The sequence below is a fragment of the Carlito syrichta genome, unplaced genomic scaffold, assembly GCF_000164805.1.
Source record: "Carlito syrichta isolate Samal-C Ts95f unplaced genomic scaffold, Tarsius_syrichta-2.0.1 Scaffold99398, whole genome shotgun sequence".
Classification (NCBI taxonomy): Eukaryota; Metazoa; Chordata; class Mammalia; order Primates; family Tarsiidae; genus Carlito; species Carlito syrichta.
In genome coordinates, this window is record NW_007043494.1 from 112,095 (window position 1) to 130,907 (window position 18,813).

The following is an 18,813-nucleotide window of genomic DNA, read 5'->3' on the forward strand; positions in this document are numbered from 1 at the left end:
TCTCCTCCTCTTCCTGGTGGGACGCCTGGCTTCCTCCCCTCCCACCCTCTGGCGTCAGACTCCAGATTCTTCGGCCTTTGGACCCTCTCAGGCCTTCAGCCTCAGACAGAGGCTGCCGTGTGGGCCTCCCTGGCTTTGAGGCTTCGCGCTGAGCCACACACCGGCTTTTCTCGTCGCCTGGCTCGTGGGCAGCCTGTCGTGGATGTGGCCTTGTCACCATGGGAGCCGTTTCAATCTAACCAATCCCCTCTTACGTCCACACGTCCGTCCTGGTGGCTCTGACTCTGTGGGCCCGACTCTCACCCTATCCGAAGTCAGCGTGTGCATCCATGTGTGTGCCTACTCTTGGTGTTTCCTCCCCTGGCATGTAGGGGCCTTGCTGGCAGGGACCACGTCTCCCTCCCCAGGGCTGGGCGCCTGCCAGGAACATGGCTGGCCCAAGGAGCTGCCCCTGCGTCTTCACTCCACGAGTGCACGTGTACACAACCGGCAGCAGCTGTTCTCGGCCTTGACGCAGATTGCTCATGGTTCCTATAGCAAATGCTGACGTATTATTATCCCATTTACGGATGAGAAGACCGACTGGGACCAGGCCCGTTCGTCTCCGAAGACAACCCCCTACATCACACCCCGTCCCACTTTGCCAGGAAACCTCAAACACAATGAAAAAGTTCATGTTGGCAAAGGCTCCGGACAGTTTGTTTACATTGGTGATATTAGGATTTGAATTCTGTCTCTTTCTCCTTAAAACAAGTGAGAGCTGGGTGCAGTGGCTCAAACCTGTCATCCCAGCACTTTAGGGGCCGAGGTGAGCTGATGGCCTGAGCCCACAGGTTCAAGACCAGCCTGGGCAACTTGGCGAGACCGTGTCCTGCTGGGCTCAGGCGATCGTTCCACTTCAGCCTTCCAAGTAGCTGAAACCAGCGGTGAAACCACCACACCTGGCTAATTTTTTGATTTATTGTAGAGACGAGGTCTCGTCAACTCGCCCAAGCTGATCTCAAACCCTTGGGCTCAGGCAGTCCTCTTGCCTCTGCCTCATAAAGTGCTGGGATTACAGGCATGAGCCACCATGCCCGGCTCAAAATGCCATAGAAGTTTCTAAATGGGTTCCAGTTTACCGTATCTCCTAAAAACAAAGCGCGTCAAGCATGCCTTCAGTATAGCTTGCTGCATAAACACGACCCCAAGACTCGGGGCCTCAAACTGCGAGGATTTATCTCACGTAATTCCAGCAGCTGGGAGGCTCAGAAGCAGCGAGGCTGGGAAGGCCTGGAGTTCTCATGAGGCTACACTCAGAATGCCGCAGGACTGCAGGCCTGGGGTCTGACGGGGCTGCCGGCTCTGCTTTCTAGGGACTCATCCTCAAGGCAGCAGTCACGCTGGGCTGGGCAGGGGGCCCTGGTCCCTCCACCGCCTGGATTCCCCGTGGTGGTGTCTGCGTCTCCACGAACCAGTCTCGGAAGTCACATCATCCTTCCTGCCATATCCTGCTGGGTGGGCCAGTGAGCCCCGCTCCATGTGGGTGGGCACTCTCAGCCCGAAGCTGGGGGCAGGGGTCATGGGGCACCTTGGACGTGGCCGCCACAGACGCTTGCCCCAATTTCCATACCCACCTGTCTGTCGCCAGATTCCGGGTGCAAATGCCTAGAGACAGTCCACTCTAGATCCCCGTTTGCAGATGCAGTGGCTGGGGTCAGTACGCCGAGGGCATACCCTACTTAGCGGCCAAGCCAGGCCACCGGGTTTCAGTGTGGTCCTCTCACACTGTACTGTTTTCATGCTATCTCCATTTTGCCTCCTGTGTAATTAGAGGGGCGCTTGCCCGAGCTGCTCATTAAGTCGTCAGGAGGAAGGCGGTGGGTGGGAGGCTGAGATGTGGGGTCCTCAGGATCCCAAAGCCACCTTCAAGGTGGCTGTCACATAAGATGATTCAGTGAGCCCAGTTCAAAAGCACCTCGATGTGACAATGGAAATTGATTTGGCTTCAAAGATTCCATGAGCTCAGAGAAATGATGATTTTCTGGGAGAATTAACACCCGTCCCCTAGTAGGAGGGGAGGGAGCTTTGGTGCCCTGAGACGCCCACCGCGATGCTTAGATGGACACAGAGCATCTAAGATTCCAACCTGGAAAACACACATTTTGGAGCCAAGTGGTACGTCCTGGTCTTGGTTACAAAGGAGAGGTAGAAAGCTAAGAAGGTTGAGAAATAGCCTGCTTCAGCACCCAGAGACCCCCCTACACACGCTGCTCGCATTTTGGGGGGTGGAGTGGGGAACTTGCTCAAGGAACACTCTTTAGGCTCAAAACCGCCTCAGAATGAACAGGCGAGCAGTGACACCTCACTGAATTCCAAGTCACACGCTCCTCTCTACCTCCCAAAAGCCCCAAATGAGAAAAGGTCATGATTCCTGAGTAAAACACATACACACAGCTCTGTATTTGGAAGGAATTTTAAAGTATGGAAAAGTTGCAAAAATAAAAATTGTGCACCTGTGCGTCCTTCACCTGAATTCACCTGCTGTGAACATTCTTACCTCATTGCTGGTCATGTCTTCCCTCTCTACACACACACGCACATACACACACATGCGCGCGCACACACACACACACATACACACACACACACACAAACCCAAGAGTGAGTTACACACCTAAGGCTCTTCACCCCTTGATAGTTCAGCGTGCACATCCTAACATCAGGGATACTCTCTCACCCAGCCACAGCCTGGGCGTCAGTTCCAGCCGACTGGACACGGAGGCAACTCTCTGCCTGTCCATAGTCCGTACCCCAACTGTCTTCCCCGACCTAGCAGTGTCTGGGCAGCACCCTTCCCCCAGTTGGCTCCAGCACGGCGTTGGGCTTGGTCATCCGGGCTCCATGGCCCTCTCACACCTGGAGCATGCCGCAGCCTTCCTTTATCTTTCATGACATGAACGTTTTCAAGTGCCAGGGTCCACCCCCCTTGGAAACCGCCTGCTCTTCACCCTCCACTGCCTGCTCGAGAAAGCGACAGGCTCGCCCAGGGCGTTGCATCCGGGCGAGGTCCCTCTGCCGCTCAGAGGCCGCCAAGTCAAGGGGTCGTCCCTCTCTCCACGGTGTGACCCAGCCTCACCAACGAGCAAGTGTGGAAAGATGCTTGAAGATGTTGGCGAGAAGGCGCCAGGCCCCCGAAATGCTTTAGGATGGCTGATTCTGAACCAAACTTCAGGACTGCAGCCTGGAACCCCATCCTCAGGGGTCCTGAGAATGTGTGCCCACCGTGGCTTGGTTGTATTCACTCTAGGGAGGCGGAAGTTACAAGAAACCATTTTAAAAAACGTGTGAGATTTTCACCGGTTTGGCCCAAGAAGGAGGAACATTTCCAAGCAGGGGAGGGGGAGAGGATCTTGCAGATCCTAGGTGGATTCAAAGATTTCTTTTTCTGAGTCAGTGGCCAGGCTGGGGTGCAGTGGCATTCTCACAGCTGCCACAGCCTTGACCTTCTGGGCTCAGGCCTCAGCTCCCAAGCAGCTGGAGCCACAGGAGCACACCATCATGCCCGGTAATTTTTTTATTTATTTATTGTAGAGACAAGATCTCATCAAGTTACCCAGGCTGGTCTCCAGCCCCTGGACTCGGGCAATCCTCCCACCTCAGCCTCCCAAAGGGCTGGGAGTTCAGGCGTGAGCCATCGTGCCCAGCCTGAGGATTCAAAGATTTCGTGAGGGGTAATTTGCAGTTCCAATCTAAGGAACTTGGGAAATCAGTAGAGGAGATGCTTTGTTAAGGTAAGGGGGCGGAAACTTTCAGGTTTGCTGATGTGTAGATGAAGTCCTCTACCTGACGACTTTGGAGGGGACAGATGCGTGTCTTACAAGGCTCCCGGAGTCGGAAGTCCCCAAGAGAGGCTTTGCAGGGCCATAAAACACTTTGACTTCTGTCTTTATTTGTGTGTTGTTCAGCCAGAGGCAGGCTGGAACACAGACTTTAGCATGTCGGGGAGTGGGGCGAGAAAGCCCCACCTGGTGGGTCTTGCCGGGCAGTGAAGCTCCAGCCTCTTAGTTGGGAATCTGGAGTAGAGAAAGGGTAGGCTCAGTCCCCAAAGTCCCTCCCCACGCCCACCCCTGCCCGGTAGCCCCTTGCTGAAGCTGCACCCCTGCTAATGGTCCCTGCCCCAATGGGCCTTAACGTCTCCACGGCAAAGGGAAGACCGCAGCTCAGCTCTCCCTTGCGGTCATGGTGGGCCCTGGAGACTGCGCCGAGCACAGGCCCTGCCTCCCCCACCATGGAGGTTGCTGTGAGCCCATGGACGACTTCCTCCGCTCACGGCTGTCCTTACCTCCTCGTGGGCCCTCAGTATCCTGATGGTCTGGCAGTCCCTTCCCACCTCCCGTCCCGGCCCCCACCCTCGGTCAGCGCTTCCCTGCTTTCCGGCTTCACTGACTGTCCCCAGCCCGGCTTGTGATTTCCTGTGCCCCTGCAAGACTCCTGGGCTCTGCACCCTGTTTTTGATTTTGGTTTGCCCTTCCTCACAGTCACAGGGAAACGCGCTCCCTTGTCCCGGCCCCCGGACCCTCCTCGCGCCTCTGCATCCCGTGGGCCCTCACACCTCCTGTGTGTGCGTGGCGCGGGCCTGGCCGCCGCGTGCCGATGAACTCACAGGCCACTTAAGCAAAGGCCCTCTCCCCACAAGGAGCTTGACTTTTTCAGGCCCAGGGGGCATGCGGGCAGGTTTGCCGCACGGGCACTCTGAATGTTGGTGAGGCTCGGGCTGGTGGAGACCGTGCCACCCAGGTGGTGGCCTTGGCTCCCGGCGGGTGGTTTCCAACCCACTCCCCTCGCTTCCTTCCCTCAGGGACCCCCAGTGCTGCTGGTCCTGTGCCCGCGAGCGTTCCGTGTCGAGCTTCTGCTTACGAGGGAGAGCACGCAGTCATGAGTTCTGCTTCTGCGATACTCTGCTTAGGAGGATGGTCTCTGGCTGCATCCACGTTGCTGCAAAGGATGTGATCTTGTTTTTCTCTATGGCTGTGTAGTGCTCCCAAATGGAGGTTTGTGTGGGGTTTTTGTTGGCTTATTTTTTCCTTTTTTTTTTGTAGAGACAAGGCCTTGCTACATCACCCAGGCTGGTCTCGAACTCTTGGACTCGATCCTCCCCCCTTGGCCTCTCAAAGTTCTGGGATTACAGGTGTGAACCACCACACCTGGTCTCCAGTGGAGTTTTAAAGTAGAGGAGGAAATGAAACAAAGGGAATATGTCAGGCAATGAGCACTGTGGAGGGGGAAATGCTGGTGCCCACTGTGTGCCAGGCAGGGGAAGGACCCAGAGACACACAGGACGCACTGGGACAGTCCTCGCCTGGGCGGGACTTGGGGCTCAGGACCCGGCAGCGATGTCGTATGACACAGACAACCACAGAGGAAGCGGCTTGCTTGGCGAACACGTGGATTCAGTCCCCCAGGAGCTCCCGACCCCAGAGACCTGCAGCTCAGCCCAGGAGCCCGCGCAACAGACAGCCTCTCCCGGAAACTAGGAGGCCCATTAGCACGAAAGTTCCAGAACCGTCGGTCAGCGGCAGCAGACTGGGGTGATGGAGGAGACCACCCGGGCTGAGGGGCCTGAGCCTGGGGTCCAAGGTCGAGTCAGGGTCAGCGACACTCACCAGACCCGTATCTCGTGGGAGCTGAGCACCAAAGAGCACCCACTAGAGTGACAGAGTCAGAATGTAGCCCCTCCATGGGCTGGTGGCATGGAGGCTCTGGGTTCACCCAGCATGTCCCTGCAGGGTCAAGACTGCCTGTGCTCCCCTCAGGTCCAAGGCCACTTCAAATGCCTCTGCCTCTGTGCCCCAGAAGCCCCCGGCCAGCTCAGCTGTCCCCTGGCGTCCCCTGCACTTCTCCAGGCTTCACTGCGGTGCTGAACAGTGGACTGCTGTGCTCTGTTTGCATTTCTGCCTAGACAGGCATGTCGGACCCTTGGCTGCACACACTGCCGGGGCCAGCGAGTCACACAGCCTGCAAAGTCTTCCATATCCTGTGCTTTTCCAGCATTTATTTTCTTCGTGACTCTAGGCATGGCTCCATTTTTGAAGTTCACAATCACATCTCATTCACGACCTTGTTTCCAGTCACAGATACACTTGCGACCAGCCCAGGTGGTATCTTCCATCGCCTTAGTCTGTAGCCGCTGACCGATGGTTCTGGGACTTCCATGCTAACGGGTCTCTTGGTTTCCGGGAGAGGCTGTCTGTCACACGGGCTTCTGGGCTGAGTTGCAGGTCTCTGGGGTCAGGAGCTCCTGGGGGGCTGAATCCACGTGTTCGCCAAGCAAGCCGCTTCCTCTGTGTCATAAGACATTGCCCACTGTTTTCAGTCACGAAGCACACAAGGAGCAAAATTCCAACAAACATTTCTGCCGAGCACCTGGAGAGCTCACTGAGATTTGCAACCACGTCCATCAAACCAGATGCTGAGAAAGGAGCTTTACAAAAACTTGGTCAAACTTCCCACTCGTTTTATATTGTTCTCACTTTTCTAAACTTCATAATACAAAAAAAGTAGTCTTATTACATACAAACACTCACCGTATTATTTGATGTATGAATGGCCCAAGACAATTCCTCCTTACTCAATGGGGCCCAGGAAAGCCAGAAGGCAGGAAGCCCTGAACTGGTCTAAATCGCAGACACCCTCCAATGACCTGGGAGGGGCTATGAGAAGCCTGCTGCCTGGGGAGGTGAGTCTCAGAGGCCGCAGGACCCGCACAAGGCCCAAGTGAAGCCAGCTCCTGCCCCTTGTCAGCTGGGGGACCCTGGATGAGTTACCTCTCTGTGCCTCTTTTTCCAGGGCAGCACGAGATCAGTGACAGTAAGTAGGAGCTGCTGCAGAGGCCGGGCACATGGCTTCAAGGAGTCAGTGTTTGTAAAGCTCCCAGGAGAGCGTCCGGCACGTGCTGTGTGTTGCATGAATGGTCATTAAGCAAAGAAAGTCATCACGTCTTCAAAGGATAAGGCTCCTGGCCGCTGCTCTATTTTAAATCTGTAGGATTCCAAGTTTTCCAGCTAAGTGGTAGTTCTATTTGAAGCAGCAATAAAAGGAAACCGATTAGGGGCGGAGGAAGTGAAATGTCCCCACACACTGCCAAAGGCGGCGTGGGCCCAGGGTGAGGGCAGGTGCATGGCTGCCCCGCCCTGGCCAGCACGTGGTGACACACTGAGACAGGGCCACCAGGGCGGGCACTGAGCTGGTCCTGCTCGAAGTCTCTCACATGCCCTTTCGCTCAAGGCAGCTGCGGGTCAGATGCATAGGCCCCTGGGGAGATGCCGCAAAGACCCTGCCCAGGACCCACAGTCCTGCAGGATGGCACCATCAAGGAACGAAGAACACTTGTGACCTCCTTGTGGAGGATGGCCAGGGCCTCGGCTAATCTCTTGAGCCTCACGTGTGGCATGCCACCGTGGGGATGAAGGATAAGGTTTACATTTCCAAAGTGAAGCCCTTTCTATCGTGAACTTAGCACTGCTGGTAAGATCATTGCATAGCTAGATTCTATTGTTGTTGTTATTATGGCTAAAATGGTGAATTAAAGTGTGATTCCCTGGTAGGTGGGGTACAAATGTTAGCTGAATGATAAGACTACGGAACTGTTTTCTGCTTAGGGACCGGGGCAGCCAGCGTCTCCATGGGAAGAACCTTGGTGTCCAATTTAACTAGAACAACTTGGAGGGTGGGGTCTTCCCAATAGGGGTGTTTGGACCAGTGTCTTCCATGGTGATCGTGGGTCAGAATCGCCTTCTGCTTGTGAAAGCACATGCTGACCATACCCCTGAGCGTCTGACTCACGGGCCTGGGGTGGGGCCTGGGAATCAGAATTTTTTGCAAGTTCCCTTTGAATGACGACACAGACCAGAGACCCAGCTTGTTCAGGAACAGTCTGAGAACCACGGACTCAGGACACACCTCCCCTCGTGGGTGGTCGCTTCAAGCCCCAAGCCGGAGTGCAAGATCCTTGGGTTTGTTTCAAGCAGGCCACCTGACCTCCCAGCCTCTCAGCACTGACAGACCAAGAGCCCCCCCCTCCTCGTGACCTCCCCATGAGAAGAAACCTCCCACGCCTTGGTGAGACTCCCAGGGGCCTCGGGGCTCACTCGCCATGGCCTCCGCTGCTGCCATGTCTTGTTTTTTAGTTGGAGTCTCACTCTGTCACCCAGACTGGAGTGCAGTGGCACGCTCCCGGGCCACTGCAGCCCTTGACCTGCTGGGCTCTGGCGATCCTTCCGCCTCAGCCTTCCAAGTAGCTGGAACTACAGGCTTGCACTATCATGCCCCGCTAATTTTTTATTTATTGTAGAGATGAGGTCTCGCCAAGTTGCCCAGGCGGGTCTCGAACCTGTGGGCTCAGGCAATCCACTCATCTCAGCCTCCCAAAGGCACAGGATGACAGGCTGAGCCACTGAGCCTGAGCTGCCATGTCTTAATCCCAAAACGCATCTCGACATTGAACGAGGACCAGCATCCTTCCTGGGACGCACAGGGGCCGGCGAGCCAAGGTGACGGCCAGCAGGTGGCGCTGTGGGCCAGTCCGCGGCACCCTGGATGCAAGCTGGGGTCTGCTCTGAACCCTCCACGTGAGGCCCCCCGCAGCCGCTTGCCACAAAACAGCGGAGAGGCGTCTTGGAAAATCGAAGTGTCAAGCTCAGCATCTTTGCCACATTTCAGACTCGGTAATTACCTTCTCTCCCAAAGGGACGCTGTTCCATGCATTCGTGTCCTTTCTAGGTTACGCGCCTCCCAAAGGCAATGGCTGGCCATGATGACCTGTTATGTAATCGCCAGTAACACAGTAATCTGCCTGCCTTGTACAAACTCTTGCAATCAAGGGAAATTTTTATTTAATCTAAAAGTAAATCACTCAGCCTGTCATCCCAGCACTTTGGGAGGCTGAGGCCAGTGGACTGCCTGGGCCCGTGGGTTCAAGACCAACTCGGGCAACTTGGCGAGACCTTGTCTTTGCAATAAATCAAAAATTAGCCAGGCGTGGTGGCGTGTGCCTGTAGTTCCGGCTACTTGGGAGGCTGAGGCTTGAGCCTAGGAGCTTGAGGCTACAGTGAGCTGAGAACGTACCACTGCACTCCAGCCTGGGTGACAGAGGGAGAACCCCAACTCCAAAAAAAAATAAAAATAAAAATAAATCGTGTATTTACTTCCTTCTTTGCTGTAGAAAAGCAGAGTGTCTCCCCACCATCCCGATTCATAAGTCATCATCAAGTAACACTGGGCTTTAGTCTGTCATTTTTATTAAGTCTGCAGAGTGTTTTTTCCTACACACAACAAATACTTTGATATAATCTAAGATAATAAAATAGTTGAACAACTTTTTTTGAGATTTATATTTGTATAGAAGCAATCTGTGGAACCCCTCACCGCAAAACGAAGGTGTCTGGAAATGGCGAGCCATCAGCATTGCTTTAAATAATGGTTTGGTTAAAAGTTGTGTTTTCTATTCTCAACTGGAATGTGTCCCCATGCAGTTTTCCTGGGTCCAAAGCTTAAGGCCTTGGGAAAGTGGCCAAGGAAAAAGAGTGCCCACTCCTCTCTGTCCCTCCCTGTGGAGGACAGCGACTGGAACAGGGTTGTCACAACAGCTAGGAGAAGAGAAATCACTTGCCATCTCCAGCCAGCCAAGGTCCAGGTCATTGTAGCAAGTCTCCACACGACCACTCCACGTGCAGATGGGACACTCAGGGCATCACGGCGCGCGCTCGGCCCTCCATGTCCCTCCTCCAGCTAATCATGTTGGTGACAATGGACGGCGGTGGCCCTCATCCTCCCAAGGACAGTCCTGTGCCCCTGAGTCCGGGCCCTGGCATCCTGTCCCGTGCGCTAAGTCTCGGCGCCCGGGACAGGTCAGCCGTCCCCTAAGAAGCCCCCGGCCCGTCCTCCAGCCCCGGGAGAGGAAGACCCCCCGGAGCCACGGCCTAGACCATCCCATTGACCTTGGTCCACTCGTAGATGTCCTGCTCGCACACGATGTCAGAGTTGATGAGCAGGTACCGGTCGCCCACGCAGAAGTGCTTCTGGCAGGCGGCGCACTTGAAGCACTCCAGGTGGTAGACCTTGTCCTTCACCCGCATCGTCATCTCGTAGGCGCGGATACGCTTGTCACAGGACGCACAGAGGCCGTCTTGGCCGAAGAGCCTGGGGCGGGAAGGAAGAAATGCTGAGCGATGGGGACGGGCCGGGAGATGGGGCTTGAGAAGGGTGGTGGAGGGGCGGTGGCCGCCGAGCGTCATCGGGGCCAGGAAGGGTGGGTGATAGCCAGGGAAGGGCGGGACCAGTGGCCAGGAGGGAGGTACTGACGGCCAAGGAGGAGAGGGCTGACAGTCGAGTGGGGAACTAATGCCTGACGGGACCAATGGCCAAGGAGGGGGCACAATGGCCAAGGAGGATGGGACTGGGGGGGGGGGGGGGGGAGCTGACAGCCAAAAGGGGAACTGATGGCCAAGGGGAACGACAGACAAGGGGTAGGAATGGGGGCCAGGGAAGGACAGGGCCAGCCCCTGCAAAGACACTCAGAGGAAACGGGGCGTCTGGGTCTGGCCCACCCCTCCTCTCCTGAGTCCTCCTCCCGCCTTCAGCAACCCTGTTGCCTGCGGCTGCCCAGGCCCTCCTCTGGGGACAGGCCTCTGGCTGAAGAGCTCTGTTAGGGTGTCACGTGTCTCCTCCCAGAGGAGCCCCCACTTCAGAAGAGGAGCTGGAGACCCTAGGGGCCCCCTGGAGAGGGAGCCGGCCAGGGATGTGACACATCAAGGCATGCTTTGCTTCGAGGCTCCCAGACGCCACGCCAGCAGCCAGGGAGGCTGCCAGCAGGAAGGCTGGCCTCCAACACCCCAGAGGCTGCACAGCTGGTCTCTGCCCGATCGCTGGAGACAAGCGGTGCCGGGCACGCACCTCAGAGTGGTGGGGCACCTGCCCCTGGGAATAGCAGGATTCTCAGGGAGATTTCCCTCCTGATGGTGAAATCAAGACCCCTGAGCCTCAGTCGGTCACTCATTTCGGGCAATGTTCTGTGTCGGGCCGGCACACTCGCTGCCATGGGGCTCAGCTTGGTGCAGCAGGTCTCAAAGTGCTCCTGGGACCGGCTGCATCAGCAGGGCCAGAAATGCCCATGCTCAGGCCCCACCTCCCTGGACTCCCCGGGAGGAGACCCTGTGTGCTCATGGGCACATCAGAGAACACGGCATGGGCTCGGGGGTAAAAATCAGTGGGACACGCAGAGTAACAGAAGCACTGGGCACAGAAGACCCCGTGCCAAGGTCAGGGCCAGCCCCAAGTGGCCCTGGCGAGACCTTTGATTTCTCTGAGATGGTGACAGTCATTGCATGTCCCTCTCTCGCTGCTGGAAGGGCCGGGCGCATGTCGAACTCCTGTGTCCAGGGCCAGGGCCCTGCATCATGTGTCTAGAGCCTGGGCCTCATGGTTGTGTGTCCAAGGCCAGGGGACCACGATGTGTGTTCAGGGTAAGGATCTCACATTGTGTCTGGGATCTGAGCCTCACAGTTGTGTGTCCAGAGCACCGCATTGTATGTCTAGGGCCCTGCATTGTGTCCAGGGCCTGATTCTTGCAGCTGTGTGTCCAGGGCGAGGTTCCTTCATTGTGTGTCCAAGGCCAGGGCCCTGTGTTTTGTATCCAGGGCCAGGGAACCATATTGTGTGTTCAGGGCCCTGTGCTGTATATCTAGGACCTCAGCCTCACAGTTGTGTGTCCAGAGCGCTGTGTTGTATGTTCAGGGCCAGGGCCCCACATGGTGTGTCCAGGGCCTGAACCTTGCAGTTCTGTGTCCAGAGCTAGGGTCTTGCCTTGTGTGTCCAAGGACAGGACCCTGTGTTGTGTGTCCAGGGTCAGGGAACCACATTGTGCATTCAGGGCCCTGTGCTGTGTGTCTAGGATCTTGCTTTGTATGTCCAGGACCTGAGCCTCGCAGTTGTGGGTCCAGGGCCCTGCATTGTGTGTTCAGAGCCAGGGCCCCGCATGGTGTGTTCAGGGCCTGAGCGTACAGCTGTGTCCAGAGCCACAGCCCTGCACTGTGTCTGGACATGTCTCGGGCTGTTCCCAACCACGCCAGTCTCATGGCAGAGGCAGTCTTGCATGCGGCCCGTGACGCGGCATGTGGGTAGGTGCTGCCCACAGAAACCCTCTGGGACGTCAGGAATGTGTCTGTCTTCATCAGAAGTTCCTGTAACTTCAGAACATCTGAGAGTTCACGGGGCGCTCTGAGAGGCTGTGGGAGGTGAGGGCGGAGGACAGCCGTGGGCAGAGGGCCTGGTCAGGGCCAGGCCAGACGACGTCTCCGAGGCCTGCTCTCCACAGGACAGCTCCCGTGTCTGCAAGCCTCCCGGGAGCCCCGCCAGGACTGGGGAACGCCCAGCCCAGAGCAGCAGATGGTGGGGCCGGTGGAACCACCACAGAGGAGGCCCGGAGTGGAGCGGCAGTTCTGCCTTCCCAGCTGCTCAGTGAGCGGAACTTGGCCTGAGCCAGGACCATCCACGGATGTACAGTGTGTGTGGACTGCGTCCGCTGCCTGGGACATGAGCACCCTCGGGCGGGGGGAGTTGATGAAACGGAGGTCAGGGGTAGACTGCAACACATGCCAGGCAGCCAAGGCAGGGGAGGACGAGGACGGGGCAGGGGAGACAAAGACAGGTCCAGCTGTAGCGCTGACCCGCCAGGTGACTGGACACACAGCATCGCCTCTCGGGCATCTCTGACTCACACAGTAAAACAAGGGCCCCCATGACACACCCAGCTCTGGTGTCCAAGACTCTGATATTAGTAAAAATCAACCAGGACTCGACTAGAGTGCTAACTCTGGCACCCAGAATTGATGTCTTGGGCTGGGAAGCCCAGAGGCAGGCCCCGAGGTCAGGATTTGTGAGCAAGGGACTGACTAACGGTGGTCCTCAGGAAAGACTGGAGGAGGGGAGGGAGGGAGCCAAACCAACTTGAGGCCAGACCGGGAGGACTCTGGGCCTCAGTAGCTCCTGACTCCAGGCAAGGCTGCAGGGCTGGCGTGCCCCACAGGGTCTGTCACTGGTGGGGTCCTGGGGTCCATGGAGTGCACCTACTTCTGGCCCTGACGGATGCAGGCTCCCGCTGTGGACAGCAAGCCACTGGGAGATTGAGGGCCCCCAGCCCACACGCTGTAAAGACATCGGGATCTTCTGGGCACAGACATCAACACGGCCGTGAGCTTCTCAGTGACCCAGCAGCATGGCAGCCGGCTTGAGGGCTGCAGGGCGCTTGTGGCCAAGGAGGCCAAAAGGTGGAAAGGTCGTGCCAGGCCCAGCAGCCATTGGAAATCCTCCCAGGGAAAAGCCATCCTGGGGGAAGGGCCAGCCCCCACAGGATCCTCGTGAGAGGATGTGGCCGGGCACACGAGGTGCGGCTGAAGGCTGAAAGGCCATCCCACGCCATTTCTCTCCTCCGCCAAGGGCGTCCCACCTCAGGCCTGTGCTGCCATTTTAATAACAATAATGTAAGTATGAAGGGGCGGCTGGAAGCGTGGCAGTGATGGGAGTTAATTAACATGTTGCCGGGGAACGTGGCAGGAGCAGAATCACCCCGTGTCACGAGACACGAGTTAATTAACACCGGGCTCGCCCAGACCATGTTTTTCTCTCCTTTTTGAAAATGGAAAAGATCAACAAGCCCGGGCAGTGCTGGTTTTCTTTCTGGCTGTTCTAGCAGAGACTGGGAAGCCTGGGCTCTGCTGACCTGCCACTCTGTGCTTCATGTCGGAAGATGCCCATGACTCGCCAGGGCCCAGGTGGGCCCAGCAGGAGGCGTGCACCTGTCGCCTCTGCCGACTCGGTGACCTGGGAGGGAAAAGGGCAGGCCAGGGTTCACCCCAGCTGCTCCCTTGTGACTTTGAAAGAAAGGAAGAGAACGGCCCAACATCATCATCACGGTCACGGGAAACACCACTCATTTTCTGGGAGCCACAGATGTGTGGGGACTGCAGCAGGTACGCAGGAGGCAGAGCTTGCGCCACGAGTCTCAGCGCTAAGGAAACCACATTCTCCACCGTGGACTTGCCTGCAGTTTGCTGGTTTTCAGGTGGAATGTGCTACGGGCGGGTCTGGAGGGAGAGCCAGCCTGCAGCCGGGTATAGTCGTCTAGACGGTCCCCCAAGTGTCAAGTGTCAGGGCCGCACACCCCATGGGCCCCTGGCAGGAATCCAATGGCCACGCGATTGAGCGGACCTGACCGCAGAGGGCTCAGGGAGCTCTCCCCTCCACCAGCAGCTCATATGACACAAGAAGTCTCTAGAACGTTCCAGGCAAAGGCACTCATGGAGGGCTGGAAAATCTGGACGGTGACAGTACGACCAGGGCAGGGAAGCGTCCTCGGCAGCCGTCTCGCGAGGCATGGCAGAGTGTCCGTCATGCCTGCCCACTCTTCCATCCCCTTGTTCGTGGACAATGCTCACGACCCACATAGTGCTGGTGGCTCGTAGGTGCAACTGCCGTCTGCGGACACTTGCACCGGCCCGGCACATCATGCACGTCACCCATTAAAGTCCCACCACGTCCTCGGAAGCAGTGAAGCATCACCCCCATTTTACAGATGAGGAAATCGAGGTTTAGGTCCAGTGACTTGCGTGAGGTCCCAGACCCAGAATGCCAGGGTGCTGGGACTCCGACCTCTACCTCCTCCCGCAAGAACCGACATAGGAGCCCACAGAAAACAGGCTTTCTGCTTTAAGTTTGCCAGTGCTTCACGGAGGAGTCATGGGCTCCGAAGCACTTACACGAGCTTCCAAGAACACCTCCCACGCGGAAACCAAACCTCCAGACCACGGACCCTGCCTGTGCTCCCCACAGTCCCATCCCTGTCCCTGCCAGGTAACCACCATTCTGATGTGTGCATTTGTCATTCCCTTGCCCTCTAAAATAGCAGGCCGGGCGCAGTGGCTCACGCCTGTCATCCCAGCACTTTGGGAGGCTGAGGTGAGAGAATCGCTTCAGCCCGAGTTTGAGACCGGCCTAGGCAACATAGCGAGACCTTGTCTCAACAAAAAAACAAAAAAAAAATTATCCAGGCATGGTGGTATGCACCTGTAGTTCCAGGTGCTCCAGAGGCTGAGGCAGGAGGATCACCTGAGCCCAGGAAGCTGAGGCTACAGTGAGTTGTGATAGTGCCACTGTACTCAGCCTTGGTGATAGGGTGAAACCCCATCTTAAAAACAAAACAAAACAGCAATGGCTCAAGCCTGTCATCCCAGCACTTTGGGAGGCCGAGGCAAATGGATCGCCTGAGCCTGCAGATTTGAGACCAGCCTGACAACCTGGCAAGACCTCGTCTGTACAATAAAATAAAGAAATTATCCAGGGATGGTAGTGCGCTTGTGAAGTTCCAGCTACCTGGAAGGCTGAGGCGGAAGGATGGCCAGATCCCAGCAGGTTGACACTGGGGTGGCTGTGAGCATGCCGCTGCTCTCCAGCCTGGGCGACTGAGTGAGACTCCGACTCAAAAAAATCACAAAAGATGAAATAAATAATGATAATTTTGAAATGAAAATCTGAGTGTTTCGCCACACAGGAACGCAGCCCGGTGGTGCGCTTCCTGGAGAGGACCAGCCCGAGGCTCCTTGGTATGGGCACTGGCGTGGCTACCTCCTGCCCCCCGCCCCCCGCAACTCCCCGGGGCCCGGGCCTACCTGAGATAGTCCCTGCGGCACAGTTTGCGGCCCAGCTTGTAGTAGAGGCGCCGGCCCACCTCGCCCAGCCGGCAGCCGCACAGGTCGCAGCTGAGGCAGTCCTCGTGCCAGTACTGGTCGATGGCCTTCAGGAAGTAGCGGTCCCCGATGCTCTGCTGGCAGCCGCCGCATGTCAGCAGGGCCGGGGGCATCTGCAGCACCTCGTCCACCGGCTCCCTGCGGACAGGCACGCGTCAGGGACGGGAGGCCGGGGACCAGAGGGCAGCCGCTCAGCCACCACCTTGGGCACGAGGGAGGAGGTGTGGCCACAGCCTGAGGGCAAAGCCCCACCAGCCTTGGGCCGGCCTCACTTCCTGGAGCCTCTAGGAGGCAGCCCAGGGCCCCCAGGGTGCCAAGACCACTGCAGGGCACTGTGCCCTGCCATGCTCAGCCCCGGCACCTCCCCAGTGCCTCCTGCCTCCCCCACTCTCCCCGGGCACTCCTTCTTGCTCAGTCCTTCCTCTTCCCTCCTCCAGGCTCAGGATCCAGGGGCTCTCGAGACGGGAGGGCTGCACACCGCCTGGGCGGCTGATGGCCCGGAGTCACCACCTGCAAGGCCCTGCTGAACCCGGCTGCCATCCTCCCTCCGGCCTCTGACCGCACGAGCCCGGGGAGAGGGCAGGGGAGCACCCCCAGAGGGAGCGGGCTGCTTCTCCCTCCTAAAGGAAAACGCCACCAGGCTAGAACACGAATCCTATTTCTATTTTATTTTATGGAGTCAGAGTCTCACTCTGTCTTCCAGGCTGGAGTGCTGGGGCATGGTCGACGGCCACCGCAGCCTCGACCTGCTGGGCTCAGACAATCCTTCCACTTCCACCTTCCAAGGAGCTGGAACTACGGATGCATGCCGCCACGCCCGGTTCCACACCTAGTTTTTAAATAGCTATTATGTTTCAAAAAATGGACCTTCTTCCAGCTGTGAAACTCCCTATGGGCATTTCTTCCTGGCCCCTCAGAGGCATAAATCTTTGTCTCCTGCTTCCAGGGGCTCACAGCCGGGGTACCTTGTGTCCTAACCAGTCGGGGGCTACCACGCTCAACACCCACGCGTCTCGGGCCATGGGGCTTAGGGCCTTGAGGGTGACACGCTCTGACACTTCAGGTAATTGTCACGTGAAGCGGGACGTGTTCCCTGGGGGACATTCAGGAGTGCTGACACCAGGCTGGTTGTGCAGAGTCTCAGAGCAGCGCGCGAGTCCATCTTCAGAACCAGAACACGTGACACTCAAGCCAGGAAAAAAAAATCAGGACCACAGTTGTAAGGACCCAGTGATGCCCGGCATGTTCTCTTTGCTCCTGCAGACGGTGACAAGGGCCTCACCCTCCCTTCTGATCCCTCCCGGTCCGCCTGTCCACGAGTGTCATCTCAGAACTGCATCCTCCTCTCTCCACAGTTCAGAGGCTCTCACCCAGGGATTTCAAGACACTCCTGGGGCCTGGACCACATGGGGTGCCCTGACGCTATGCGGCCCACCAGCCGTGAGAGGAGTGCGTGTTTTGAGCCGGTGCAGGGCGGCCTGGGGTTCAGACACACGGCTCTGGGGATCACAGCAGGAAAGGAGGGGCCGCCGGCATGGGGCGGACATTGATGTCCTCGAACTCTGGCTTTCTGTCTACACGTGACTTGCGTGTGCCCAGGCGAGGCTGTCATTTGCAGATGATACTCGTTATTCTTAGGGATTAGACGGCTGTGAGTCCAGTGGCTCTGAGGAGGCATGGGACAAGCAGCCGCCAGGAGCCGGAGGGCACAGAGAGGGGAGGCTTGAGATGCTGGCCCCGCCCACCTCTGTAGCAAGTGTCGACATCACACTCTATTTGAATGACGAATGGGCTTGGGCTTCACCCTCCACCGAAGACTTGAGATTCTCCCAGAATCGCCTGAACACTGCCTGCGTCTCCTATCAGCCCGGACTTCTGGGACAGTTTCTCAACAATTTCTAAAAGAGGGAAAACAACGTGCTGCAGCAATTTCTCAACGAGCTGGTCCGTGTGGATTGGACCTCACCCTCCCTGGTCAGTCAAAGGTTGATGTGGGTGGGCTTCCATCAGCGCTGGGCTTCCATTAGCATTGGGCCTCCACCAGTGGGTGGGCCTCCACCAGTGGGTGTCCGCTGTGGCGTGAAGTCAGTACACTTCCGTTTTCCAACCTCAGCAAAAAAGCACAAACTTTGAGAAGAGCAGACTTCCTCTAGGGAACTGAAACCCCCAGATTGGTCTTCCAGGAAAAGGGTTAGGGACCGGGTTCTGCCGATGGGGACAGCGTCAGGTTCACCCAGTCCACCTCTGCCGGGGCTGCTGGGACCCGGCCCAGTCTCTGAAGCCCAGCACTGCTGTTATTCCAAGTTTACAAAACGTGAGCAGACCACCTGGCTCCCGCTGCTTTGCACACACGCGTTGTTTTTCTTCTGGGAACTGGTTTCAGGAAGCTGTTTTGGTGACGACAAGCCCCCGACAGCACCCGTCCTGCCCTTCAAGAGGAGGGCGAAGCTGACGTGCCCGCTGGAGGGGGGCCCTTCCTGCCTCGTGACACACGTGGGCTTTTATGCTGGTGACTGGGGGCAAACCCGGTAAATGAACACCACAGAAAGCGGAGATGAGGTGCCTGCAGCAGGAAGGCACGGGTCTTTTAAAGCAGGAAAAGACAAAACAAATGCCCCTTAAAGGCACCAACGGACAAGTCATTAACCAGCCCTTTGGTCTTGTGTAACAAATCCCTTCAAAGGATTAGAGGGCGACTTCAAAGGAGCAGGAATTCTCAACACCAGACCGCTAATGACTCTTAAAAGGGCGTTTGCCTTGACAGGAAAATGATACCTTAAACACCCCCTGCCCCCCTACCGCCGCTAAAGACGGGGCTGGGGGCATGGGCTGGGCGCCAGGCAGGTGGGGCCAAGGCTCCTGGGAGTCTGGTTCCCTGACCCCACACCCGCAGAGACCATGATAAAGAGCGGGAGGCGCTGCTCCGGAAAGACTGGCCCGGCCCCAGATGGTGTCCCAACTTCGGGGTCCCAGGCCCCACTGCGGACCCGGGAGGGGTGCCGGGCCCGACGAGCCGGGGCTGCCTCGGGAGTCG

At 57.3% G+C, this 18,813-nt stretch overlaps 1 protein-coding gene across 1 annotated transcript in view; it reads right to left on the minus strand.

The window, feature by feature from the left end:
• Nucleotides 1–9,256: 9,256 nt before the first annotated feature.
• Nucleotides 9,257–18,813, minus strand: part of LMO2 (LIM domain only 2) — a 9,793-nt gene continuing 236 nt past the window's right edge. The window contains exons 2-3 of the mRNA XM_008063793.1: nt 15,702–15,917; nt 9,257–10,179 (exon numbers count right to left, since the gene is read on the minus strand). Of these exons, the coding sequence (XP_008061984.1) occupies nt 9,960–10,179; nt 15,702–15,917 (436 nt within the window). The 3' untranslated portion in view covers nt 9,257–9,959. The remainder of the gene's footprint in view (nt 10,180–15,701; nt 15,918–18,813) is intronic.